Below are 27,565 nucleotides of genomic sequence, written 5' to 3'. Positions count from 1 at the left end.
ATGGACCTCGATGAAGACGATCATCGAGGGGTCAGAGGCTGGACACTCCACCTGGAACATATGTAACTTTCGGAGGTTCTTCTATTTTCAATATAATGGAATAATATAGATGACAATCACAAGAGGGATTCCGCTGAAAATATCGGATCCATTTATTTATCTATCAGAAACACGTCCAGTATTTACAAGAGTAGAAAAAAGAAAAAAAACACACGTCCTCAAAATGCCTTTTAGCTTTAAGAGGTACGCCGCCGCCGCCGCATCGGAACATGATGCCCAATTTCTCATTTACACTTTTTTCATCTCACTGACTGCTGGCAACATGCTAAAAACCAAAATGATGACTTGCAGCAAAAGAATGAAGAGTTAGTTCCCATGAAAAAGCGCAGTTTTCAATCCCAGAGAAAGAAGTCCGCGTGTGTGTGTCTACACCCCATTGGGGGGACCAGCCAGCCCACTTGCCATCCATCACCTGCAAAGGCGCCTGCTTCACTGTTTGGCTTTCTTAACTATGGTGCCCACCGCAGATATGACGGTGGTCTTGGTGCCGCTGGCTGTGGTGGTCACGGACACCACGGCCGGCAAGGTGGATGTGGTGGTGATGAGCGCGGGCTGGGCCAACGTGACCGGGATGGCCGAGTCCCACTTGCTCTTCCGCTTCTGAGCATCTGTCGGGACGAGTCAGTTGCAGCGCTTTCTTTTCTACCGCTACCGTGTTTGCAAAATGAAACGTGTTTGTTCACCTGCGGATGCGGAGGTGGTGGTGCTGCTACCGCTGCTTGTGGTTGACGCTGACGTGTTGGATGGGTTGGTGCCTTTCTTTGTGCCCGTGACAAACTCGATCTGGACAAACAAACGCAAATGCTGACCTATTTAGCGCATTCGAACGATATGGCGGATGTTTGATTTGAAGCATTGGAATGTCCAGCTCCTGACTCCGCGCAATTTCAAAAGATCTTGCTCAAGGGTACGAGATGCATTTCACATTCCAATTTTGCTCTTCACACATTTTGGATTGAAACGTGCATACCGCATTAGCCAGACAACAGAAGAGCGTCGCTCAAGCAGGGCAGGCGCTACATGTTCTTTCTAGTCCACCTTCCTGACTAATATGCAGCTGCTGGAATGGTACTGATGACAGCATTATGTGTCAATGAAGGCTCTCCCTGTGCAGACTTTATTAAGGCTTCGATCTTGACGCTGTATGTTGGCCTGTTTTTAAGGCTCACCTTGGTCCGCTCCTTTTTGGCTTTTTCCAGCTTGTCCATCTCCACTTTCTGCGCTTTAGCTACAAATGAGTCGAATGCATTAGTATCACGGCGAGCTCCCCAAAGAGGACAAACATACCGAGAGCTTCGTAGTAGGAGTCCTCTGACCAGCCGTGAGGATCAAACATATCTTTTGGGTAGTTGGTGCCCAGTTCGTCGATACTGCAGAATTGAATGAGCTTCTCGTAGATACTAGGCAGAATTTGACAAAAAATGGAAACCTAAAAGACAATTCATTTCATTTAAAGTAGTGACAATTCTACACACCTTGGGTTCCTGAATTCTTTTTTCTTCTGAATGTGGCTGTTGGTGTCAAAATCTCCATGGAGCTTTCTTTCGTAGAGCTTGTGGATCTTCTCCTGTTACCACAAACAAACACAAATATTTGTTTGGCACAAAATTACTTTTGGGGAAAAAAAGGTTTCAATGAAAACGGTGCATTGCGTATTCATGTTTATGAATCGTTGTTTTTTTTTTTTCACTATAAGGCCAATTTTGCGGTGGCAATCGTTTCCCTCCCTCATTCGTTGGAGGTCTTTTGGCATTCTCTATTCAGGGGGGAAAAAGGGCATGGCAAGTGAAAACAAGTCCAAAGCTTTTCCAATTATCTTTACAGCAAAAAAAAAAAAATGTTGCCGGAATTATCTGTCTGTCAAGCAGCCAGGAAATAATGTGCTTACAGATAAGAACCTCAGCATCAAGACAGACCAATTTTGAAGGCTTAGGACTATAATTGTTGCAAAGTCCGTCGAGGGTGAGGGAGGCATTTCCCAGGAATTATGAGTCACTCTCTTATCTCTTATCTCGACCAGTAGATATCTGAAATAGATCCGACCAAGCAACCAAGAATGATTTCCCTTGCAATTTCACAGGAATGATTGGAAAAGATATCTGGGAGGGAAGTGCTCACAGCGGATCGATCCTTGCAATTGCAAAATAGCAAAAGAATAACACAATTTCACTATTTGGGTATGCGTAGCCCGAGGCCACGGCTACCTAGGCGCGACCGGTTAGCCGGCCGAGGGAGTGCAAGCAAGCCTTGCTCGCGGGTTGAGCTGTTTGCTTACTAACTTCGCCTTTTGTGTCCGGACATGCCTCTGTGCCTTATGAAACAAATTTTTGAATTCATGGAGACACCAGAATTTCAGCCCAGAGGCAACTTTAGATGTTAAGGTTTTCGCTGACTCTGCCGACACACCAATGACGAGTTAAATGGCAATAGGGCATATGACAATTTGTACATCAACGCTAGTCGGTGGGTGAGGACCACTGGAAGACACACAGAGCTATAAATCGAAGGTGTAGAATGCAGAAAACCCTTGGAGCTTTTCAAGCCGTTGTCAATTTCCTCACACGTCTTGTCATTGAGCTACTGGCCTATTTGGAATTCTGGGTCGTTGCAGCCGCTCGCTCTCCCCGTCCGTCCGTCCGTCCGTTTCAGGGATATCGACCCAATGAGATCAAACCAGTCAAGTAGAATTGGAAGTCATTTCCATCCATTCTTGAGAGCTTTGGATTTATTTTCAACACCAAACTGTTGCATAAGAGGCATGCGTTGACTGCTGCCTCAGCAGCCAAAGCCAAGTATTCAGCTTTGAATAGGACACTTTTAGTACTTGCAACCTGTGAGGTGAAACTATTCCAGCAGGCTGATGATGAGGAGGATGGTGATCTCAGACTTACTTGGCTATTGGCTCAACATAAGTTGGCTCATGTTTGAATAAAGATGGCAGGGAAGCAATGCAATCAACGTCTACCTGTAGTTGGATGGAGCAGCGTCCCGGGGGCTCGGGTGGAATTCGGATCTCATCAGGTGACATGTTTCGCACCTTCTCTGAGAAGAGAGCTGTGGAGAAGTTCGAAAAATAACATGAGCCCAATTCTAAAAAACAAATGCTACAGGAAGTAAATGCTGGTGACTTTCATTTATTTGAGTCAGCTTTGTTTGACATGATGGAGTTAAAGGTGGACTCCTTTGCTACCTCCATCATTCCCTTAGGAACCATCATGTTTTGCTTTTCGCGGCGTGTTCTCCTGAAGCCAGACATTCCACTGTCACACTATCTCAAAACCCTACACGTGTTTTTTGGGCTCATTCGGGTGCCTGTCACATTCTGAGTGTCTTTTGCAAACGTTGTGCTGTGTACGAGCGCAGAAGCACTTCATGCAAGACAAGTTTCAACTTGATTGGACGTCGGAGGATCATTTACTCAGGTAGCTGACTGCATGCTTGGGAATGTTACCGGCAATCAAGCGTGACGGATGCTGCGTTTGAATTATTTTGTAATTTGTTACGACACAGGAGAAAATGAAGTTTCAAATTTGCTTCATGAACCAGTTGTACTTTTTTAGAACCACACTCGGTGATAGAGCAAATAAAGCAGCATGCCTGTTCAACTATTATTGGTCCGATTTATTAGATGTTGCACTTTGTTCTTGGACATACAGGAGGGACGACGGCCTTTGCATACTTTCCAGGCCCCTATCTCGGTTAGCGTGGTCTACTGCTCAAGCGTGACTCCAGACTCCCTCGGATCAGTCCAGACTTGCCACCGCTGTCTGGCCGCAACGATGCACCGTTGCATTAGGTAAACTCGCCCACTTGGCAATTGGGTGAAGATAGTCTTGCACACGCTGTCATCCACAATGTAATACTGTAGCATTGCGGTGTTGCTTCATTTGAAAGTATTCCAAGAAACTGTGAGAATCAACTACCACACGTCTGCGTGTAAGAAATAGCCACACAATCCATACGGCTAGAAAACAGCTTCCGTTTGCCATCTGTTTTGCTCGAAAACAGAAAGTCCAAATCTGTGCCCTGCGGGTCTCTTTGGACAGCGGCACAATGCACGTCCCTTCAGCCACGAGACAAAGGGCTGTCTTCAGCCTGCTGACAAGAGGCGGGCAAGCCCAGTGACATTTAGTGTCAGAGGAGCCGAGCTGAGCGCCGCTGGCGGAATGCCAAGTGTCCAGTCAGGAGTCACGCTCAGACCCCCACGGAACAGCCAGCCACGGAGTCAGCTTGAAAACAAAAACATGCTGCATTTCCTTTTGTTGATCAGTCAAATGAAGCTTTTGCGTCATCTTTTTTTTTGGATTAGTCAGCGCTTGAGTCTTTAAGCCTCCAGTTAAAAGAAAGGTGGAGTATTATAATGATAGCCTTAAGCACCAGGCCAGAATCAACAAATAGCTGAGTGGGAACGCGGTGTGCTCGATGCAGGGTGAATAAAATACCACTCCTTGTATCACTCATTTCCTGCCTGATATCACACACACACACACACACACACCTGCACGGGTCAGTGATTACTCACTTAGCGTTGCCAATTCCTGCGTTCGACCTTCATGACCCATCTTTCAAAGGGCGGACAAAGAGCCTTTCACAACTCAATACGAGTCCAGTTAGTGTTTCACACGTTGACAGCACCCAAATGTCACTGAAACGATTAGGGTGTTTTTTTTCATTTTGTTTTGAGAGGTGGTTTAGAATCGTATAGCGTCGTTCTGTTCCTCCACAGTTTCTACAGTGCCCAATTCCAGACATAAACAAAATGTGCGACATAAACCTTTCTGTGCGTGTTTACACTTACCAACAAGCTCATTCGGATCTTTAGTTTCCAGTTGTGGTACCTGTGGGGGGAAAAGCAAAGGAAGACAAACACATTTCACTTCATGAGCTCTGCAATGGACCTTCTAAAATGGCGGTTGGGCACAACAACGGAACCTGCGAAAGCCTTCAAAGGTTCTCTCCTAATTGAAGCAGACACTTTTTTTTTTTTTTTAAATGAAAAGGCAGTTCAGGAAATTGATGGCTGGATGGATGGATGAAATATTTAGTTTGGAAAAAGGTGGAGCCTTTCCCAACCTCTAAAGCATGCGGCATATTGTGCCAACATTGACTGCATAACAGGTTGAGCACAAAGAAACAGTGCTGTTATTCACGGGCATCACGTTATCACTTAGCAACTGCACGGGTACATCAAAGTATTGTTGCGCCTGTGGCCAACTCGCATGGCCTGACACGAGGGTGGCAAACACAAACGTGCAAGCTCAGCAAATGGCGCTGTGGCAATGATCAACTTCACGGCACCTGACGAAGGAGCCTCTTTCAAAACCCCACCAGTCAATTTGTTGTTATTTTACTTCTTCGAAATCTACGAATACACAATGGGATGATTGGATTGGTGATCGATCGGTCATAGCAATTTTGAAAGTGCTGAGATTGAAACTGAGTAATAAGAGCTCCAAAAGCAGCTTTTTTTTTTTCCCCCAGACACCCTCAACAATTAGGTTCTTGCAGTGTACTCTGCAGAAGTGCAAAGTCACGACACAAATCATTTGTGGTTATGATCACATTTCTGGTTTATGATCAGAAACCTAATTTATGGTTCTCTAATTAAAATCCATTACTGCAATTGGCTGGCAACCATTCCAGAGTGTACCTGGGCCTTTAGCCCAAAGTTTGCTGGGATAGGCTCCAGATCACCTGCAGCCCTAACAGGGGGGAAAAAAAATGGATGGCTGGCTTCTGCACTTTAAATGCAGAAATGTTGAGCCCGTCGTTTCCTGGAACAAGAGCATCGACGAGGTGGCAAGATGAAGACTTCCCCTGCACACTGACTGTTACTTCTGAAGTATGAAAGAGCATGAAAAGACCCCCACGGTCATTTAAATTCAGCAAAACTGCAACAAACCATTAATAATTGTTTTCCCATTTAAAAAGAAAGTCAGAGATGAAAAGATTGATCAATAAACACAGCTAGCATTTCAAATGGTTTCAAGGTGGAATATTGTTAATACCCTAATTCGCATCGGCCGTGCGTCGTTAATCGCTGCGGAATTTAGCAAAGTAGAGCACAAAGGCCTTAAAGTGTGACGACGTTAACAATGGTTCGCTTCTGATGAAATCAACACTGCTGACCTTCCTACCTAAAGTAAGCCACAGCTAAGAACATCAAGTAATCAAGGAATAATAAAAGTGGAAACTGCGCTGGCGTGCAATTATTCAAACTGATATTTTGACTTCCCTTCCGAGGGAATGCTGACCAACTTGTCGGTGCACGTCATACTGAGTGAGAAATCTCCTCATGGCACATGGAATTTCAATATTGTAATAATCGCTGTAAGCTATAAAGCTTAGGAAGGCCAACGGCACCACCTAGTGAGCAAATATATAATTCAGTCCTGTGCTCAAATACCTCAACTTCATCTGCGTCCCTTCCCTCCTCAGACTCGTCATTGGTCATTCCCTAGAAAAACAAAAATAGGGATGGGAGATGAAACTTCCATCAGGGAGTGACAACACTGACAATAGAGCGAGGCGGGGGAAGCCACAAAGGTTTGGGAGAAAAATATGGCGCACTGACTCATAAAACGGGCAACAGGATCTATTTGACGAACCAGACTGCCGTTTCAGAAGTCGAATATTTACCGAGTTACTCTCTCTGCTGTCTTCATTTTCAGATTCCTTTTGGCCGGCAGCATCCTCAGTTCGAATGAGGTCCTCATCGCTGTAGCCAAACACAAGTCCTCCTGCTCCCGTGTGCTCCTCCTCTTCTGATGAACAGGAACAACCACACAAGAGGGACAACAAGCAGTTAGAAGAGGAAGCTTTTCAGTTGGACACCAAACAGACCTGTAAGCTGCATCAATTGAAAAGCAACGTATGGATGTCATTATGCATTGCACTGTTACAAAAACGAAAAGATCATATAGATCTTCGTTGTGTTTTCTTTGGAATTTATTTCTGAGAGTCAGTTTAAAGCGATACAATTGATTTGTTCACTATTTATGACAGATGTTACGTTGTTTCGCTACGTCGCAAATTTGCAGTACGTTATGTTTACGCAACGTAATGACGTCAACAGTGCGCCCAAGTGGGCTTCGTTAATTTGACATGACTAATTAATACGTGAACGATACAATCCAGATTTTAAACATCTCTACATTGCAATAATGGAGTATGGAATAAGTGTATGATTCCGAACACCACAATAGAAAGCAACATCTTCTGAAACGCATTGGCGGTTAGCAAGTGGCTAATTTAGCGAGCACATGAAGCTGAAGTATATGATCAAACGACAGAATACAATGTGGTAGCCCTTTATTTTACACAATCCCATTGGTCTCTACCCACCTGTCTCTTCTGGTTCAGGATCAGAGTCGTCGGGTTCCGAATCGTCCCCATAGACCGCCAAAGAGGAAAGGAGAGCACTCTTCTTAGCACTCGCCATAGTTTCGTGAATGGAGCTTCACCTCCGGGCGCACAAAATGAACGTCATCACCGGGCTATGACGTCAGAGCCAATCAACACTGGGAAATGGAGTTTAACGGGGACTACTCCATTTCAACGCCAATTGACTGTTTTGTCATTAGAATTAGACAAAATATGCATAGCCAAGTGAATCAACGGATCTCGCAGATTACATTTCAATGGGAAAAAGGTTTAACGGTTGTAAAATGAAGACAATAATAAACAGAAGTCAAATTTATTCCGTGGAAATGACATCATTTTTTTTGCAAAGTTGCAATGACAAAAAAAAGCTTTCGTTCAAATTCCACAATATCCCTCCAGATGTCTCTGATATGTCTAGATCACGTCACATTTGAGCTTTCTCTGCTGCTGCCAGTTCTTCTTCCTCCGAGTCTCCTCTCCTGTGGCTGGGTTGCAGCAGCAGCCATACAACAGAGCAAAGATGATCAGAGACAGGGCTCCCAGCACAAACACCACCATGACCACGAAACCTCCCAGCGCCCATGGCTCTTGATTCAAACGCAAGAGGAACCATTCTATCCAGTCGTCCGGTTGAAGCTGTCCTGGTACGCTGCACAAAGCGATAAAGCCGGCGTACTGTCAAGGCAGAGCCTTCCTTCCAAATGATAGCAAACGATTACATCTATTGCATTGCTAGTCGTTATACATTGCAACCCGCTGATGTCAACAACCATTGTCACCAAGCACATTCCAGTTGAAAAACTCACCTCTCCACAGCCATGTCCTGCTAAACGGTTCTCTCACAGCTCAGTGAGTTTGAACAAAGTGTGACCATAGCTTATGTCAATAGGGAGTTCAGAGCGAGACCCTCGTCATCCAGCAGCTGGAGCAGTCCAAGCCTGCTCTAAAACCATGGAAATAGACACAAAATGTCACGCTTTCCTAACTCAGCGTCTATGCAGGGAACAAGTAGGCCTCAAGCGTTTCCAACATACGCAACAAAGGTTAATGTTTACCCAAAATATTGAGCGCTTAAGACAAAAGAGGACGTTGATAATAAACCCCGCCTATGACTTGGCTGTGTTTAGGGAATCCATATTGACAATAAAATAGAATATCTATATAAATATGTGTAGATATAGCAAATAGTACAATACTCTAGATTTTCATCATAGTTTATTCATAGAAAATTAGCGGGAAAAAACATGCGCTCTCTGACATGCTCTTATAAAATATAGTTCAAGAATAAGTATAGCAGTTAGGACATTTCTCGCATTGAGACATCATGTACACTTTAGTACTGTAGTACAGTACAACAACAAAACGCAGAATAACATCAAGGATATTCGGATTGAATCTGAGTCTTGATCATTTCTGATGACGCATATCTGATGGCATTCCCGAAGGAGCTCCGAAAATAGAAGAAAGAATATCCTTGAAATCCTTGCTCCATGTTGGGAATTTGGGAAAGGATTTGTCCTTTTTTTGATCTTCAAATGGCCTGGTGCGGTTCCACCTTGGACGTTTGATAATTTGACTCGGCACAACAGCAGCACTGAAGGCAAGGGACCATCATCAAGCTAACGAACGTGACTGGGAAAAGAGGCAAGCCGCAATATTAAGGACATCCCAGAAGACATGCGGTCAGTCACACTTCAACTTGACTTACTGACAAAGAGGAGGATCACGCAGAAGCCTCCGATTTCAAGTGAAGTGGCTTCTGACAGATGCTGAAGCTTCTCAAGCACCTTCATGATGTCTCCATCCTCCAGAGCCATCCTTGTACCCACAGAGGAGATATGCTCAAAATGCTCGCACTTTGCCGGCTAAAGTGAAATGGAAAAGAAACAGTAAGAGTGAGTGGCTCTCAAAGCAACATTTGATTTTCATGGACGACTCCACCCTTAACCACTCACGGTCTAACGGCGTATAATTATATCCTCCTCTGAAATGGACTTCCGAGCCTGAAAAGAACATTTACCTTTTACCCTTTTGATATAGTCTGCTCACTTATTCATATTTGCCACTTAAACCTGTTTATCAAGACTGTATGAGAAGCCACAGAAAAGAAAAGAAAAGAAAAGAAAAGTAACCCTAACGGTGGTGTGCATTTGCAGCTATAAACAGCATGGCCTATTTCAAGCCTGCTAGGGCAAGATAAATGCCTGTCATTATCACTGGAGCGGCTGTGTGTGTGTGTGTGTGTGTGTGTGTGTGTGCGTGTGTGTGTGTGTGTGTGTATTGCTAAAACGCAGCTCTTCTACTGCAGAGCCAGATCTATTTTGCATATTATTTTCAGTGACAGAACGTTAATATGTTAACAATGACAGTGATAATAGAAATAATTTAAATTGAATTTAAATCAATTTGGCTACATCCCCAAATCAAGCTAAACAAATGAGTAACTTTTGCGATCAATCAAACAGCATAAATGACATTCAACCTCCTCACTGTGCTAATCTGGCATCCCTCGCAAGTTCTTCATGTGCTCTGCACCCGCTTCTGCATGTTTGCAAAACACTACGGGAATGTCAATCGGACATAGTTGTACTAGGTTCATCTTGTTTTTTCTTTTTCAATTACTGTGTTCAGTGACACTCTGATGAAGGCGGAAGATTCCGCCGAAACATGTCAGGTAAATGAACCTAAAACAAATTTGTTTGATATAGAAGAACCAGAGAAGTAAGTCAATCGGACATGTTGCATGCACTGCAGTAGTTAACGTGCTCGTTTTCGTTTCAGCTTCACGTGGCACGATGCTCGAGTGACGTTTGGGACATTTGCGTGTGTTACTAATGCTTGTCATCCACCACTGACGTGCACTTTATGGCATCATTTCCATGACGAAAAGACTCGGAGCGATTTTACAAAGGCCGAATCCCATTGGCTGCCATACGTGTCAATCAAACATACTCCTGCCTCCGTTACGCAAAATGATCAGATTAAGTCGTTTGGACATTTGGAAGGAAGTAAAAGTGGAGGAGGAGGAGGTCCTGTGCATTGCTAAATCTCAAAATATGTTTGCCTTTTGATGTTAACAATATCCAACTTTATTCCCCCCCAATTTCTATTTCTATTCTCACTCTTAAAACCATTTAGTTTTCAATATTGAAGATATGATTTCATCTTGAAACGGTCTATTTTTCAATGAAACTCATTTCGACAAGATATGTCAATGACATAAATGTACAACTTGGCCACTTTTCACTACCACCTACTCCTTTGCCTCAATCCGAACGGATGGAGCAACATTTCTCCATGCAGAAATGGATTTACTGTGGTTTGGAGCCTTGGCCGTCTTTGCAGCTGTGAACCACCTGCTAAATGGAGTGAGAAGACCGTGTGACCTCTGTGCCCCTCGGATGCTGAATATGTGTACGTACCGTTTAATGCTAATGAAGAAAACAACGTTTACACCAACACCAAGCCAATTTGACTTCTGATAAGCTGAGAGAACCGTACATGCAGTGCATTTGGTAAACAGCAAGTTAGGAATTGCATACTTACTTCAGCTAGTTTCAGTCCAATTTGATCCTCAAATATTTGACAGACCTCTTCTGCAGCGCCTCTTTTTTTCGTTGATCAAATGAGCTCAAATTTCAATCAAGGCTACTCGCTGGATGTCTGCAAGAGTGCTTTTCGGTGGCTGCAAGAACACTTGGTCCAGAGTTGTGTTCAAGTTCCTTGTACTTGTTGTCTCTTCTCTTGTTTCTCTCAAGCCTCTCCCCCTTTTAACTCCCCCACTTCTCCCCACTGCTGCTCTTACTCCCCCTCAGCCTAGCTCTGTCCTGTGTGTAACTCTGAGTGTTCATTCACAGTTTTTTTTTTCTTCCTTCCACCCCTCCCTCTTGGTTGCCAGGAACCAGCTGTGTGAGGGCCTCTTTTTCTTCTTCTGTTTTTGGTCACTGTGGAGACGAGAGGCCTTCTAAAATGACCACTGGGGTGCTGTATGTATTTGAATCCATCTGGTGTCTTGAGAAAAACAAAACAATCTTTTCACGTTGTTAGCAATGCCAGTAAGAGGACTGACTGGTGTGTTTTATGATGCAAAACAGGACTTCTAGTAATGCACACTCAGACTTTCTAAATGTCGCAATCATTTTATGGACAACATTTCTTGACCATAAGAGGTGTTTGGTAACCTCAGTATAAAATGTTATCTTGCGGACCTGGCAGCAATATCATTGGGCCTCTTGAGAGGGGGGGGAAAAAAAAGAAATGGAGCTCCACCATAAGAGGAACGGGCTTGACATTGAATCACGACCCTTTATTTGATATTCGACATGTAAGCGCCTATTGTACGATGTCTAAAAGTGACATATGTACGTCCAGAACCTTTCAGGCTTGTGTCCTTTTGCACATGTTGTAGGAAATCATGACGATAAACACAAGGGCGAGTAGCCCGATCGCCGACGCCAAGCCGATCAGCGCCTCCCTTTGAGTGTCAGCTATAAGGTCAGAAAAGCTCAACATCAACAGCAGAAAGACATCATTACTGCTATTATCCATAACCTACCACTTCCCGTGTTGTCGTTGCGGATCAACATATGTTTGGTTTTGTCCAAGTGTCCATCGTTGCGCTCCGGTTGAATTCCGAGCAGATGGCACATGAGTGGGTACACGTCGACCAGGTCAAAGGGACGGACAAGCAGGTTTTTTTGAAAATCAGGCCCCACGGCCCTGAAAAAGGCTTTCATATCCATGGCTTCATTGTCAAAACCATGATCTCCTTTGTTGAACTGCACTGGTAAGAACTGGAGGGACACGCAAAGGGAAAGTTGAATCAGAAACATGATCACCATGGACGTTTAGTGGATCCACAAAAAAAACAAAAAATGTGTTGTTCCTTACCCCACTTATGACATAACCGGGGTCCGACATGAGGAAGATGGGAAGGAGTCGCGGATGTGAGCCGTAATGCAGTCTAGCCGGCACTTCTTCCTTTTTATATACATGAAGATGAGGGTGGGCTCCTTTCAGAGCCTGATAGACTCTCTCTAATTGACCTTCTTTGGGAAGCAGCATACCCCCAGGACCGTAATCCAGGAGTTGGAATTGGATATCCTTGAAGCTAAAGCCCGGGATCTTGGACAAGACGATCCTCTGGATTTGTTTATCCGGCAGGATGTTGGCCATGCCGTGGTCGGCCGTGATGATAACGTTGAGTCGCTCCGTTAGGCCGTGCTGGCGGATCTTATCCCGGATGTAGCCCACCGTACGATCCACTTGCTGCACCATCTCCCGAAGTTCCCGTGACTCTGGTCCATATTTGTGTCCAACTAAATCTGGCTGCCCAAAATACAAGGAGACAAAGTCCAGATCTTGCCGGCGGAACCAGTCTCCGATCACTTTGTCGATATTTAGCCTCCACTCGGTTTCGTTTCCGTGGTCATAGATAGCGGGCTCGATTTGCCTCACGTTGACGCGTTCTCCTTTGTAGCTTGCGGCCGTGCCGGGGAAATGCAGAGAGCCCGTTTTTAGTCCCTGCGACAAATTATAAAAGGCAGCGACGGGGTCGATCAACAAGAACATTTGATCATCAAAAAGAAACAACCTTGGAAAAGCAGAAGTGCATCAATCAGTATTTGCAGAAGATTGCATGAAAAAAAAAATAAAAGTCTGAATATTCAAACAGCTCATTTGCAAGAACAACAGGAAAGCTGGCAGAGCTGGAATTCACCCAAAAGTACTTTCATTGTATCTCCCACAAAAAAAAAAACAACAACACAGGGTGGGATTAGTATGAGAAACATGCAAATCTCCAGACATGCAAAGAAAGCGAAAAAAATCCGATGAAACCTGTCTCTGCGCTGTTATCCAGATGGGTAAGCTGCCATTGTCCCAGTAAGAATCAACAAACTGAGCTGCGTGGTATTGCTTCTTCTCCTGAGTGCTCGTGTTGAACCAAATGTTGTGGATCACTCCGTGGTTCTCCACGTAATTTCCTGAGTAGGTGAAAGACAAACTAAATAACAAGCGTCATCATAACAATGGACCGCTTTCTGTGTTTGAGCTCACAAGGAAGTTTGGAATGATTTACTGTTAAGAAGTAGGAGTATTTTATTGATTGATTGATTTTAATGAGGTAAAAATCAAATCTCATAAAGATCGCTCGATTATTGAATTAAGTGTCAACGAACTTGATGAGCCATTATATAGCGAATCATTTTGTCTGTGCAAATTTCTGCCTTTTCTTTCGATGACCTCACTGCATGATGAAAAGAATGAATCCAAAGAAAAAACAAGGACTACCTGTCAGAAGCGAGAAGTGAGCAGGGCTCGTGATAGTCAGGAAAGGTGGCGTGACATAAAGCGCCTTGACGCCATCTTTGGCCATTTGATCCAGTCTAGGAGTTTCAACGTCTCGGTCGTAATCCCAGCGGAAGCCATCGAAGGAGATGAGTAGCAGCTTCTTCCCAGCCCAAAGCCAGTCCCGCCGCGCTGGGGCTGAAGTACAAGGCGGGCACAAAACACAGCAGAAGACCAGGCAGACGGACAACATGACCACATTTGACATTTTGATCCGACAAATCTCGGCCTGCTAAATATTTAGTCTGCCGCATCGAGTGTACACCACTTATCATTCCGTTTGAGAAAAGTAGTTTGGACTAAGGCCAAACAGACAGGTTTATAGGACTTCGCTCTGATAATTGGAGATAGCGATGGACCTTTAACCTGCGATGGATGTGCTAATGAGGTACGGTTAGGAAATAAGGGACACCATTTTTGTCTTTTCTTCTGAAGAATATAGCTACTTTTTTTTTTTAAAGCGTACACATGTGCAACAACTGGACAATTGACTCAAGTGCAATACCAAATACAAGCACCAGAGTTCCCCAAAGCTAATCAGATACAATAATTCATCCATCCATCCATTTTCTGTATTTGTAACCCCCCTAAAAACTTATTAGAGTTCAAAAGTAGGACTAGTCCGGTAAATAGAGGACGTCTGGTCACGTTAAAGAAAGAGCAACGATGAAAAAAAATGAAATGGACATGTTCATTTGACGCTGGGTTACATACAAGTGAATGGGGGCACTGCCATCTTGCGGTAGTTTGGCGTCATTACATGAACAACTTCATCATTTCAAAACCTGTATGTTTGATATTGTACGGCGTGCGTATTGATTTAATCCTGTTTATGCGATGATATTTTACACTAACCAAATGTACAGTAAATTACTCATATGTTTAAATTCTAATAACCATATTGTAACTGAACTGAACTGATATTTACATTAAAGAAAGCAATGATGAAATGGAAATGGACATGTTCATCTTACGCTTGGTTACATACAAGTGAATGGGGGCACTGCCATCTTGCGGTAGCTTGTCGTCATTACATGAACCGTTTCATTGTAGTCAAAAGCCCATGTTTAATAATATATTAATTGAATTATATGTATAATATTAATTAAATATACATATACACATATATACAATTTTCTATATATATATATAGGTATATTAATTAAATTGTTTATACATATATATACAAATATATATAGTTTATATATAGTTTTTATTATAATTATTATTGTTATAGTTATTATAATATATATATATATACTTAAAATATTATTATATTATAATTTTAGATGCTCTAATTAATATAATATATACATAATGAACATTTCCATTTCATCATTGCTCTTTCTTTAATGTAAATATCATTTCAATTCAGTTACAATATGGCTATTAGACCTTAAACATAAGAGGAGTTTACTGTACATTTGGTTAGTGTAAAATATCATCGCATAAACAGGATTAAATAAATACGCACGCCGTACAATATCAAACATCCAGGTTTTGAAATGAAGTTGTTCATGTAATGACGCCAAAATACCGCAAGATGGCAGTGCCCCCATTCACTTGTATGTAACCCACCGTAAAATGACCATGTCCATTTCCATTTCAGCATTGCTCTTTCTTTAATGAAAATATCATTCCACTTCAGTTACAATATGGTTATTAGAACTTAAACATATGAGTACTTTACTGTGCATCTGTTTAGTTTAAAATATCATCACATAAACAGGATTAAATAAATACGTACTAAATATATATATATTTTGTTTACTTGTAGGTATATTGTGTACTATGTCTTGTCATAGGTGTTTTTCCTAAAAATGTCAAAACACACAAATATTCAGATCAAATATAATTTTGCATGTTTACTTTAATGAGCGATTAGGAACACAAAAGAAAAGATAAAAGAGCAAAATGGTCACTAAAATATAAACACCTTTCACACGTGGACTCAATAAAGAATGGACTTTGTGATCTGAATGAAGCGATAGGAGGCCTGATTTTTTTCCATGTGCTTGATAAGCTTTCTCCAGGTAAGACATGATAGCTAAGTGCCAACAACAAGTCACTAAATCACTGGCAAATCTACAAACCGTAATCCCGCCGTGACATTCGCGTGCAGGAAACGCATCTTGAAAAACAAATCTGTGCAATTCATGCAATGCAAAAAACGTACAAAAGTAAAATCAAGGAAAACACACATGCACATGTGCTTCATCAAAAACTCGTTTGCTTGCCGTCTTCCTCCTCATCAGCAGCCATCATCCTCTGTTTGGAACTGAAAGAAGGCCGAAACATGTCAGGTAAATAAACCTAAAACAAATTGTTTGATATAGAAGAACCAGAGAATTAATTGAAAGAAGGCCGCTATCAGTTTGACAAACAATATTGGTTTTCATATCGTTACCGTTGACGTCACTCACCTCTTTCTTGCCGACTTCCTTTTATACAAGGTGCGGGAGGTAACTGCGACAAACACCAACGCCACAAACCCAGTGGCCGCTGATAAGCCAGTGACGATTTGGGACCAAGTCGTGCCTTTTTGACCTGCAGGCAGGCAGGCAGGCAGGCAGGCAGGCAGGCAGGCAGGCAGGCAGGCAGGCAGGCAGGCAGGCAGAAACAAATTTGAGAAGCTTATGAATCACTTGAAGGTTCTCGATTAGCACACAGAAAGCCTCTTATCTCAACACACAGGCTGCTTGATAAGAGTTGAGCTGACAACATTTCAGCGTCCGTGTCACTATAATTGTGTCAATGTGGGAGATACAAGCATTCACAATCATATTTTACGCCTCCCACAACTATTTTTCCACTTCGTTTCCTTCTATTTCTTATTATTCCAGCAGCATTACGAAATCAAATGAAATATGGCGGGACATTCACATATCTACTTTTGATCGGATTCGGTCAATGTGTGGTTTGGGGGATTCCCACGTTGGAAATGAGTAAGTCGAATAAAAAGAATGTCGATACATCCAAATAACGACGGCATAAAAAGCAGTCGTCGCTCAACGGCGCCAGCCGGGTCGCTTCGGACTACGCTACGGTATTCTCACAGACGCGTGCATTTCGGCGCAATTGGAACGTTCTGTTTCTGCGCCGTTGTGGGCGTGAACACAGCCCATTTGCTTCGTCAAGCTGATCCTCTCACTCCCTAGTTCTTGTGGTGTGTCTTTGCCAACTTACTGTTGTGCTCTTCTCTCTTTTTCAGCATCTGCTTGGTATTCATTAGATGCCCATCATTGACCTCCGGCTTTATTCCCAGCAGATGACACATGAGTGGGTACACATTGACTGTCTCAAAGGGTCCAACCAGCAGGTTGTCCTTGAAATCAGGCCCCACCGCCCGAAAGAAAGGCTTCATGTCCAGAACTTGATTGTCAAAGCCGTGCTCTCCTTTGTGAAACTGCACAGGAAGAAGCTACATTTGGGAAAACAAAAAAAAGAACGTTGAAGACACTACTGGATGACGGCGCTTCATGATGACCCAACTATTACAAAGCCTGAACTATCGTTATCGATCCATTTTCAAATCCAGCTATGCAGACAAAGATGGCAACTTGAGAAACGTTTCTCACCCCATTGATCACATATCCGGGATCGGCGAAAAGGATGATGGGAAGTAGTCGAGGGTGATGACTGTAACGCAACCTTTCTGGCATTTCCTCTTTCTTATACACGTGAAGACGAGGGTGAGCTCCCTTTAGAGCCTGGTATACCTTCTCCAGCTTCCCTTCTTTAGGAAGCAACATTCCAGCAGGGCCATAATCCACAAGATGGAATTGGATATCTCTGAAGCTAAAGCCCGGGATCTTGGACAGGATGATCTCCTGAACTTGCCCGCCCCGGAAGACTGCGGTCATCCCGTGATCAGCAGTAATGATGATGTTGAGTCGCTCCGTTAGGCCGTGCTGCCGGATCTTGTCCCGGATGTAGCCCACAGTACGATCCACTTGTTGGACCATCTCCTTCCGTTCCGGGGAATCGGGTCCATATTTGTGGCCAACCAAATCTGGCTCCCCAAAATACAAAGAGACAAAGTCCAGATCCTGTCGGTGGAACCACTCTCCGATCACCTTGTCGACGTTCCGCCTCCATTCGGTCTCGTTTGAATAGTCGTAGAAACGAGGTTCCACTTCTTTCACCCCCACAGCTTCTCCTTTGTACGTTGCAGCTGTGCCGGGAAAATGGAACGAGCCGGCTTTCAGTCCCTGGATGAGGATTAAAAGATCGAGTCAAACGTTACGTTATATGGTTTTCCTTTTCTTATGACAAAGCAAAGACTCCACATCTATTGCTTCCTACAGTGGCCCCCGGGGGCCAGTGAAGGCAAACAACAAGAGCCGCGATGCACCTGTCTCTGCGCTGTTATCCAGATGGGCAAGCTACCGTTGTCCCAATAGGAATCGACAAACTGCGTCATGTAGTACTGCTTCTTCTCCTGAGTGGTCGTGTTGAACCACATGTTGTGGATCACTCCGTGATTTTCGATATAACGACCTGTCGAGAAAAAAAACGGGATAACTGTGAAACAAATCTCCATGCGTTTTTATGAAACACTGCCCCCCATTTCAATCAATATACAAAAAGATCTTTTGAAACACTGCCCCCCATTTCCATCGATATACAAAAAGATCTTTTCCACGTCCATACCTGTAAGCAGGGTGAAGTGCGTGGGGCTGGTGATGGTGAGAAAGGGTGGTGTGACATACTCTGCTCTTACGCCATCCTTGGCCATTTCATCCAGATTAGGAGTGTCCACGTCTCGGTCGTAATCCCAGCGGAAGCCATCGAAAGAGATGAGTAGTAGCTTGTTCCTGCTCGATCCGCTGAGGGGAGACCGCAGCCCAGAAGGAAAAAGTCCTGGCGGGGCTGCGCCGGAAGGGGTGCCGACAATCAGTCCCAAGACAACCGTGCACAGCAAATGCATGATGATCCTTGTTTCCTGAAAAGTGCCTGAGCGCTGATCCAGCCCTTGCTTTAATTCCACGGATGACGCCCGAGTCATGCTTCAATGCAACCTCGTACAAACGTCTTGAAGATAACATCGGACTTAATCTGCAGATAACATCAGACGTTTACGACGCTTTGAAAATCTTATCAACTCCTAAAGAGAGATATTCATATACAACCCGAGGTTTTAAAGGTCCACCATTCCAGTACATGGCTGAAGAGTGAAACCATGGGTTATCATAGGCACCATCTAATCCTCTCTTAACCTGAAGCGTTATCTTCAGGGACTATAAGCGCCTTCTTTATTGTTTTCCATTTTTCTGTTTTTAAATTTCACGTGTTCCAATATAAAGTGGATCATATAGGTCATCCTCTCTTTTCAGGATTGCTGAAGACTTCTGCTTGAGTTGTTTGCATACAAGCAATTAAAAGGTCCATTTAGAATGATCGGTCCTATTTCAACTTGTGAAAATATTGTGAGTACCTACGATAAAAAATGTCTTGCTGCCATTTTTGAATAGGTTAATGAAATGAATTGCTGGTTCTAAATCACGCGGAACTAAGATGTGCAGTACCTGTCATCCGGAATGAGAATTTCAAGCACTGCCAGTGAGGTACACCCTTCCATCTACCTGTTGATCAACCTTTCATGAACTTGCACATTTCAAATGGCCTGTAACCTGTTTGTAGCAATTGCAGTGAAAGAATGAGAATGACATTACTCTGCATGACCAGCAGGTTGTACCAATACTCCATCGGCCTCAATGATTTCCATTGATTTGGAGTTGCAAACAATGATGATCAATTTAGAGGGAATTTGCACCCGGTTACCTCATTTAGCCCAAAATAAAATATTAGGAAGAACATTTGTTAAATGTAGCAAAGTTGGATTTCATGACAAGGTGAATCCCACCTATCAATTTTCAATAGCGCTTGTCCTCATTAGGATTTGGTGGAGCCTACCCCAGTTGAATTTGTGTGAGCCTCATGACATCATACTTGCTCTGCTGCACATTTCTTGCTATTGTGGTGAATTCTCTTCGATGGTCAGCTGGTCTTCCAAACAAGATGGTGAAAAAGTGGCTGGCTTGGGGAAGGAAAACTTCAGTCACACATGGCTGATTGGGGAAAGATTTTATTTAACCGATGTCAGAGAGAAGTGTCTCGCGCCCTAGCCAAGATGTCGAGTCCCTTTGTCTACTCTCGTCCTAAACCTTATACCCTTGCGCTTCCCTCCACGCGGGAGCGCGCAGATGGGGCTGTTGGCTGACCTATGACCCCGCAGTTGCCTCCCCATCTCTACATTGTGTGTATCTTAGCAGTTGTTAATGGAAGCCAGATGTGTCTGGCGCCAACGAGTCTACCTTCCTGGACCAAGCCCCAAACAATCCCACACGAACCTGCCCCGAACATGCCCCGGTCACACTTAGGTTTACTAGTGAGATAAACATTGCATGATACCAGAATAAAAATACACCACACTATCACAAGGTAAACACCGAAGCAGACAATCTGCTCTGGTCAAATGCACGCGCTGCTCCTTCTGTAGCGTATCTGCAACAATAACACGCTGGCTCAAAAATCCACAGATTGTCATTTGACAAAGCCGAGAAGTAACGACGTGGCGTGCTGAGAATCGGCACCCTTGACGGCTCAGGCTTTTAACGCCAAACATATGCTTCTCCCACTTTGTAATCCATGAGCGGTTTAATTAGCAGCAATTAAGATTCATCTTGTTAGATGAGGAGAAACGGGGAGGGACGGACGGAGATGGGGAAATAAATGGCAGGGGAGGAAAAAGTCATGGCAGCTGGTGAAGGCTATGCGATAGTCACATTGCAGCTTCAAAAGACTCTTGAAATTTTAATTGTTTACATTTGTGTCACTCAGAGAACAAACCTGCCATTGTTAAGTGAGGAGAGCTCGGTGTGTGTGCGTGGGCGTGCACGCTTGTGATCACAGCACTGTCACCCTCGTCGTCTGTGCTGCCGTGACAGTGATGTATGGGTCATTTAAAAAGTTGTTCTTTTCCACAGAGCGCTCGGCGAGCAGGTCAGCCGACCGCAGCCCGTTCCTCCTCCGGCACTGGCAAAACTCATCTCCATGCACGCGTGCACAAACACAGCCACACGCTCATTACCGATGGAATTATTACAGACGACATTCTTCTTCGCATTTGGTTTTTCTTGCATTTAAAAAGTTTCAAAACAAATCTATGGAAGGATACTTTTGTTAAATGCACAGTAATGATCCTTTGTGGAATGATTTGATTCTGTGATATATTTTTCCCCCGGCATAATAATGATCCCGCTCTACTGTGAGCAACTCTCTGTCTCATGGTTATGGGAAGGAAAGAGAGGGCTAATTACCTGAAATACGAAGACAGAACATGGTGGAGATCTGATGAGCTGCTGCTCATTAGTGCGGGGGGGGGAAAAAACAAATGCTACGTATATTTGCCCGTCTGCGTAAAATGAGCTGTCACATGGGCTCAAAGCAAAGGCAAAAAAATTGAATGGAAAACAATCCATTAGTAGGGATAGGGTGATGTGGAAAATCAACCAAAATAATGACTGGTGCAAATAAGAGGTTTTATTCTGTCACATTCTGAATTTGTCCTATTTGGATTCCATCATGACCTACTTTTCATGGAAAAAAAAAGGCAAAGCAAAAATTGCAGTTCAAAGTGTGATTTTAAAATGTGGTCAGGGTTGTCCTCGGATGGTTGATCAACTTGCTTGCAGAGATGTACCAAGCCAGTTGCCATTTCAGTCCTGGGAACGTCATTTGCACTCCAAGAAGAAACATCCCAGTATTGTTGAAAAAGCATTGGGCCCAATTGAAGCAAAGAGGCAATTTGCAGCTCGGCCCGCACCTGTGTGAGGGTGGGCTTTTCTTTTTTTTTTTTTTCTCCTCTTCCCTTCCCTCCCCTCAGTGCATTGGTTGCAAAACAATCCTTGGTAAGTCTGACTTTTAATGTTATAAAACAACTCCTCCGTCATGTGGGAAAGGTATTTCTGACTAGTAAGCACTAAACTTGTTGAGGGAGAAAGATTTGACGCAGCAGAGAGAGAGAGAGAGAGAGAGAGAGAGAGAGAGAGAGTGAGGTAAACATTTGACCGAGCGCTAGGTGCTGCAAGCTTCAATCCCATGAAGACCCGACTGCTAGAGTTTGAGAGAGCAGTGCAATCCAATCCTCTCCTCTCCTCCTGGCCGTGGTGGGTGCTTGAACGAAGAATAGGCTGGATGACATGGATTGATTCCAAACTATTGGCAAGCTTGATCAGCGGGGCTTTACAACCTCACTCACAACACAGCTCTCCAAAAGGCTGTGGGAAAATGCAAAGCTTGGAAGAACCAGAAGGAAGCTGTTATGTGATGCAGCCAAGGTTGTCACCATTGTAAATGTGATTTGAACTCGCAACGTAACATTGGGAAAAGGTAGCGGGCCCTCCCAGATGCGCAATTTCCATAGCTATGACTAACAGATCAGAGACGGGATTATTTTCAAAGTGCCTGAAGGAGAAACGAAACCTGAGATTTGAACTTGAACCTTAATTCTAATTTTCATACAAGGAAAAGAAACGAAAGGATGGATTTGATGTCCGCTCCTCTCTCTGTGGGAACAATCAAAGCGCTAGTGAGATTTCACACGTGATACTCTTGTCTCTCTTACTAATCCCCTTCCCCCAGATCCTGTGCTAAACGTAGTGTTTTGGCGTTTGAAGCATATATTTGCTTTTGGGTTTGAAAAGTCTCCTCTTTATTTAAGCCTCTCCTATTGGGTCAAACCAAAACAAATGGACCTGGGAAATACACTACATGCTCAGGAGAGGGTAGAGAATTGAAATCAAGAGGCCAGCAGTTTATGCATGCTGAGCTTTAGGTCCATTTATTTGCGTTGTGTTCAACCAATCAAGCCTAACCAAGCCCAGACAGAATATCAAATGGGGACCTGGAATAAGGCCTTGAGGGACACCAAAGGATGGGTATGGAAAGCTTGTCTATGGCAGCAAGAATGTAAAAGTCTTTCTTTAAGATGATCTGTATGCCAGCAGTCCGCATTGCTGGGCTAAACACTGGAGTACAAGGTCCAGATGCAATGGTGAACTCTGTCCTGACCTATAAGATATAATCAGGTTCACCTCTTCCTGGCAGTTGATAGGGTGCTGACATGTGTAATTCTCTCCGTCTCTGATCTCTCCCCTAGGACAAGACCCAAGGGGGGCAAAAAATAACGAGTGCTCTACCTCAGCACATATTTTAGCATATGATTGACAGGATGGCTTGGCTGTGATCCGACCTGCCTCAATTTATCGTGGAAGCCTCGTGCTGAAAATTAATCTTGGCCTGAATGTTAATTGATTCGGGTCACAAGTTGATGGAAATTGTGTCAGACATTTATTTCGGAGCTGGCGCAGCATGGCAAATTGGGATGCTCATTTCATCAGACCAAAAGTATCAGAAGGAGTCGAGTTTGTGTTTGCAGACATTATGCAAGACTGCAAGAACCTACGCTTCGGAATCTGTTGGTATAGTCGTTTATTAAAGCCGATCGTAACGAGTAAACAACTGCAGGAGAAGGGGGAAAAAAAACAAAGTCATTTTTCTTTCCGAGCCCTCAACTCTGGACGTAGAAATGTCATAGACTCACCAGATTTGTGGAAGGTGGTGGCGATATCATTCTTCTCGATTAGGGCTCACAAAATGTGTGGATGGACCACTGTTCCAGAAGCAAGGCGACCTCTCCCAGAAATCTATTTCGTCAAAGTTTTGCTGCCCTTTTCTTTTTTTGAACTTGCTCTCGCCATTCCATTAATCAACATTAGCAAAGAGTGCAATTAGTTCTGAATGAAAGGAGATGCATTTTTGTGTGGAACGGGATCCCTTTGAGACTATGTTTCACACGACCAACCACAAGCGTGGCTCGAATCTCAATCTAGCGTTGTGAATTTTCCGACTCAGTGCTTCAGATTCCAGCGCTACGCGTAAATGGATTGGGCGCTAGTCGTGCTAGTAGTAGAAAGGTGGAACCTGAACGTTGAATATTCTCTTTACGTGTTGTGATCCGGCTGCTTTTGTGTAAAAAAAACACAACACCATCACTTCCATGCTGTGTGAATCAGGATTTTTATTTGAGGCCAGAGCAGGGCACAAGGGACATACGTATTTAATGGTGACACAGCTCATTAGAAAACAGGGGTCAGACACCTTAGCACCTCATCTTTGTAATGGACACTAGAGCATTTACAGCCTCGGTGAAGGATGGCTCCTCTTGTTAAATGACCGAGGTATCGCTGAAATATGACTCACCTTGAAGGCTTGTCGGCCTTTTGGGAAGGAAAGCCAGATTAGCGGCGAGCACTCGGAGCATCTGCTGCCATAGATCTCTCTGTTTGTCTCTCACTCTTGCCGCTCTCCTGATTGATGGCGCGGGAGTGTTTGGAAAAGATTTAGAAAAAATGTTCACGCAAACTTTTGCTGACTTTGGATACGATCGCTGGATGCGGTCGGACCGACGACGTACCTGCGTGGCGTGGTCCTTTCTTGGCACGATCAGCGTTATCGACCTAGTTAACGAGCACGCCGGCAATGTCTCGCCCTTGTACCGTGAAAATATTCATGACCATGGAATTCACACGATGGTATCAGCTCTGCATGGTGCCGCTCAGTTTTGTCTTTCTGCTATAGATATTGTTGGCTTTTTCGATGCTGCTGTGTTATCTGCTGGACTGCAACGGTGGCATCCTGTTGAGATAGATGGCCAAATGGAAGTAGGGATCAGACCACCTGGGATCAATTCAATCTCACTCTCTCTTTCCTTTGACCTGCAGCCCAGCTCCAGAAGGAGAAGAGCTCCAGCACGACCTCTCCACTGCGCCTTTAATTCTCCTCCCAAATGTCGTCGGAGCATGGTTGAAGGCTTCCGACGTGGACTGTCTTCCACATTTGACCAATTGAGGTGCGCTACATGAAATCAATCAACTTTTGGCGCATTTTCCCCCAAACGTGGAATAGGTGGAGAAAATTTGTATCGTTCTGCCCGCTTTCTCCAGGAACACCTCAGATGAAGGAGATGATCCATTTCCTCTCATCATCACCTGACATTGAGAAGCGTGACGGACGCTGTGCGGAGAGCATTCCTTCAGTCGTCATCACCTCAGGTAGCGAGTATCAATAACCAGTTAAGACTTTTAGTAGAGACGAAAACAACATGATCTGGGAAAATATTGAAGAATCTATAGGAGATAATGCTTTGTGATTACTCAGCTTTGTGTGTGGAGAGTGGAAATGGGTGTGAGGCCTTGTAACTCTCCCCCTTTTGCTCTGGCTCCTCTGGCAAGGCAAAAAATCTATAGGCAGCAAATACAATCTAATTTCTCCCTGCCCTGCCAGTTTAAATAGCCCGCATTAAATTAAGTTGGTTAAAAGAGAAATCGATCTTTTTCGGCGGCCGTCTCACTGCTTCGCCTTGCACCGCTGGACTTGTAATCACTGTTGATCCCTGGGAGAAAGCAGAGTTGGCTTATGAGTGGAGAGATGATAAAAAGTGTTTTCTTTTTTCTTTTTTTTGTCAGCAATCAAACAAATCTTTAATATGTGTTCGAGTGACAAATTGCTTTTTCCAATATAAATACGAGCAGATGGAATCGACTTATTGAGTAGGAATTCGCTTTGTTGCACTGAAATTCAGTTGAGTCATCTTTGTTGATCATCTCATTGGCGTCCTCATGGCTCTACCTCCCTCCCTCCCTCCCTCTCTCCATCCTTTTTAAACACTCATTAGCTCTCCACTCTATCTTTTCTCTCCAAACACTGTGTAGGATCGCAGATCAATACAAGTTTGTGAAGTGATTCCCTTCTTGGAGTACCGCTCCGACTTTCTTTTCAGACCAGTGGAGGAGGAGGAGGAGGGGGGGGGGGTCTGGGGTTGACTCCGAAAGAGCAAAATGATTTTCATGACATTTACTGGCAGGTCCATTTGATCAGGGTGAAGTTTGTTCTTGAATAAACACACAAAGTGAACAAAAGCAAATTGAATATGGATGACGCCATTCATTATTTATTGCTTGTTTATTTATAAGTTGTCTTTGGTGCGTTGCCCTTTACCTGATAGTTCATCTCAACATTGGAACCAGCTGGGCGGCTGTAGTGTTGTTTTTGAGCGTGGCTAAATTCCCCATCTTGTACTTTTTCCAATATTCTGCCGCTTCTCTATTGAGAGAGGAAAAAAAAAAACCCACAAGTGGGTTACTGCCAATTAAAAAGGATGGTGTGGCAAAGAGCTTGACAGGATATTCACTTTGAGAATATTACCTACCTACCTAGCGAGCAAAGCATCACCACTATTCTAAACACTCCCTTTCATTTACCGGCTGGCATGTCTCCAACTTTTAAACAACAAACTTCTCCCAGCAGCGTAAAAGAAAATTGCATTTATTTGATAAAGCGCACTCATTCCCTGGCGCTTTCATCTGGGAGCTATTGACGCAATGTCAGTTTGTAGAAATGCAACGTGAAGGTAGCATTTGGAATCCCTAAAAAAAAAAGAATAATAATATGAAAGCACGAAGCCCCGAGGGGATGGACAATGCAATTCCATTCCGTCCTTGTCACTCCCACTACCTGGGAGATGAGAGCTAATTACCAACGCTTGATTCAAATGGAGTCATTTGTCTAAATGACTTTCAAATGGAATCACATGACTTTTAGAAATGAAAGCGAGCGGATACACTGAACAATGCAAGTGCTGTTTTTTGTCTCGGCGCACTTCATCATAAATATGAGTAGCTAGAGGATGACGGATGGCCTTTGGACTTGTTTTTAGTGGCTTTGAGTGAATAGCACCATGGTTTTTCCAGTACAACAAATGAGTTTCAGTCGCCACCACCATCGACTAGCCCCGAAATGAGCTACTTTTACCAGCTGTCTCTCCAGGGAGTATATAGAATTTTCTCTCTCTGTGTGTGTGTGAAGGACTGAGTGGAGAATCATCTCTTGGCTTACGGCAGAGCTTTTACAATTCAGAATAATAAATACACGTTAGCGGGCTGATTTACGATTCAGACACCAACCTTTGGTCTGAACGTAGTGTGACATTTTCATCTCAAATACAAAAGTGGGCTCATTTCAAATTTCTGCTTCTCACCTTGGATGCGTTTCAAATTGGAATAAGGACTCTTCCCCTTTCGCACAACGCGGCTAGCCTCCATAAGATGAGGAACAAGAACCAAAATACACGGTGAAGTAATAAATAGGGCAGAGAGAATTAAAACAAGAGTGTGACAGAGAGAGGGATGAAGGTATCGCCAAAGCACTTGAAACAGCTCTCAGCATTTTCACTCATAATAAATGGGGCTTCATTATTTAGCTGGGTGTGCTGCAAGTTCCACTGCAGCCCTCTTAGCTACTTATCAAAATGTTAGTCTCCTATTTATTCATCCAGGAAAGGAAGGAAGGGAGGAAGGAAGGGAGGAAGGAAGGGAGAGAGCCCGTTTGAAGAATGTACTTTGCGTGAGGCCGTGTAAATGTGTACGTGTGGAAATGCGTGTTTGTATGCCTACCTTACCAAGGGAGATGATTATCTATTTACAGATGCCACCCACAAAATCCCAAGACCCTTCTGTGGGGGCTGGCTGAGCCAGTAAAATAGATAAAGAGGAACAAAGCCAGACTGAGACATGTATGTAAGTCAATTTATTATTTGTATTATCTATTTGTCGCTTGTTCTCTCTCTCTCTTTTTTTTTTTGGAATTAGTTTCCATAATAGCACCAGTGCATTGCAAGCGCGGCCTTTGTCATTACATCTCCGCATAGATG

At 43.7% G+C, this 27,565-nt stretch overlaps 3 protein-coding genes across 3 annotated transcripts; all 3 read right to left on the bottom strand.

Annotated features, from left to right (window-relative positions):
• Positions 1-128: 128 nt before the first annotated feature.
• On the bottom strand, positions 129-7,564 carry sap30bp (SAP30 binding protein). The gene is made up of 10 exons (XM_061264054.1): positions 7,405-7,564; positions 6,700-6,824; positions 6,467-6,517; positions 4,859-4,898; positions 3,026-3,114; positions 1,536-1,627; positions 1,348-1,460; positions 1,230-1,288; positions 744-843; positions 129-668 (listed from the first exon to the last, which is right to left on the bottom strand). Exons 1-10 carry the CDS (start codon positions 7,499-7,501, stop codon positions 490-492), a joined length of 945 nt encoding a protein of 314 aa, XP_061120038.1. The 5' UTR covers positions 7,502-7,564; the 3' UTR covers positions 129-489.
• A 4,204-nt stretch (positions 7,565-11,768) lies between these two features.
• Positions 11,769-13,999, bottom strand: LOC133143027 (ectonucleotide pyrophosphatase/phosphodiesterase family member 7-like). Its single transcript, XM_061264753.1, has 5 exons — positions 13,735-13,999; positions 13,282-13,427; positions 12,334-12,966; positions 11,999-12,236; positions 11,769-11,930 (listed from the first exon to the last, which is right to left on the bottom strand). The coding sequence occupies exons 1-5, from the start codon at positions 13,997-13,999 to the stop codon at positions 11,821-11,823; spliced, it is 1,392 nt and encodes a 463-aa protein (XP_061120737.1). The 3' UTR covers positions 11,769-11,820.
• A 1,656-nt stretch (positions 14,000-15,655) lies between these two features.
• On the bottom strand, positions 15,656-18,721 carry LOC133143049 (ectonucleotide pyrophosphatase/phosphodiesterase family member 7-like). Its single transcript, XM_061264791.1, has 6 exons — positions 18,445-18,721; positions 18,146-18,291; positions 17,370-18,002; positions 16,978-17,212; positions 16,215-16,338; positions 15,656-16,069 (listed from the first exon to the last, which is right to left on the bottom strand). Exons 1-6 carry the CDS (start codon positions 18,719-18,721, stop codon positions 16,009-16,011), a joined length of 1,476 nt encoding a protein of 491 aa, XP_061120775.1. The 3' UTR covers positions 15,656-16,008.
• Between the last annotated feature and the right edge of the window lie 8,844 nt (positions 18,722-27,565).

The sequence above is a fragment of the Syngnathus typhle genome, linkage group LG18 (assembly GCF_033458585.1).
Source record: "Syngnathus typhle isolate RoL2023-S1 ecotype Sweden linkage group LG18, RoL_Styp_1.0, whole genome shotgun sequence".
Lineage (NCBI taxonomy): Eukaryota > Metazoa > Chordata > Actinopteri > Syngnathiformes > Syngnathidae > Syngnathus > Syngnathus typhle.
Note: the sequence above shows the minus strand (reverse complement) of the source record. Positions and strands in the feature narration are given on the sequence as shown.

Bases quoted from the DNA above. Each gene is read 5' to 3' on its own strand.
- sap30bp (XM_061264054.1), bottom strand. From the start codon at position 7,501: ATGGCGAGTGCTAAGAAGAGTGCTCTCCTTTCCTCTTTGGCGGTCTAT. The intron at 6,825-7,404 runs GTGGGTAGAGAC...CCTGTTCATCAG, and splicing joins TCCTGAACCAGAAGAGACAG to AAGAGGAGGAGCACACGGGA. The intron at 4,899-6,466 runs GTATTTGAGCAC...TTCCCCCCACAG, and splicing joins GGGACGCAGATGAAGTTGAG to GTACCACAACTGGAAACTAA.
- LOC133143027 (XM_061264753.1), bottom strand. From the start codon at position 13,999: ATGTCAAATGTGGTCATGTTGTCCGTCTGCCTGGTCTTCTGCTGTGTT. The intron at 13,428-13,734 runs GTAGTCCTTGTT...TCACCTACTCAG, and splicing joins TCACTTCTCGCTTCTGACAG to GAAATTACGTGGAGAACCAC. The intron at 12,967-13,281 runs GTTTCATCGGAT...AATTTGTCGCAG, and splicing joins GGATAACAGCGCAGAGACAG to GGACTAAAAACGGGCTCTCT.
- LOC133143049 (XM_061264791.1), bottom strand. From the start codon at position 18,721: ATGCATTTGCTGTGCACGGTTGTCTTGGGACTGATTGTCGGCACCCCT. The intron at 18,003-18,145 runs GTGCATCGCGGC...ATCCTCATCCAG, and splicing joins GGATAACAGCGCAGAGACAG to GGACTGAAAGCCGGCTCGTT. The intron at 16,070-16,214 runs GTGAGTGACGTC...GCCTTCTTTCAG, and splicing joins AGGAAGTCGGCAAGAAAGAG to TTCCAAACAGAGGATGATGG.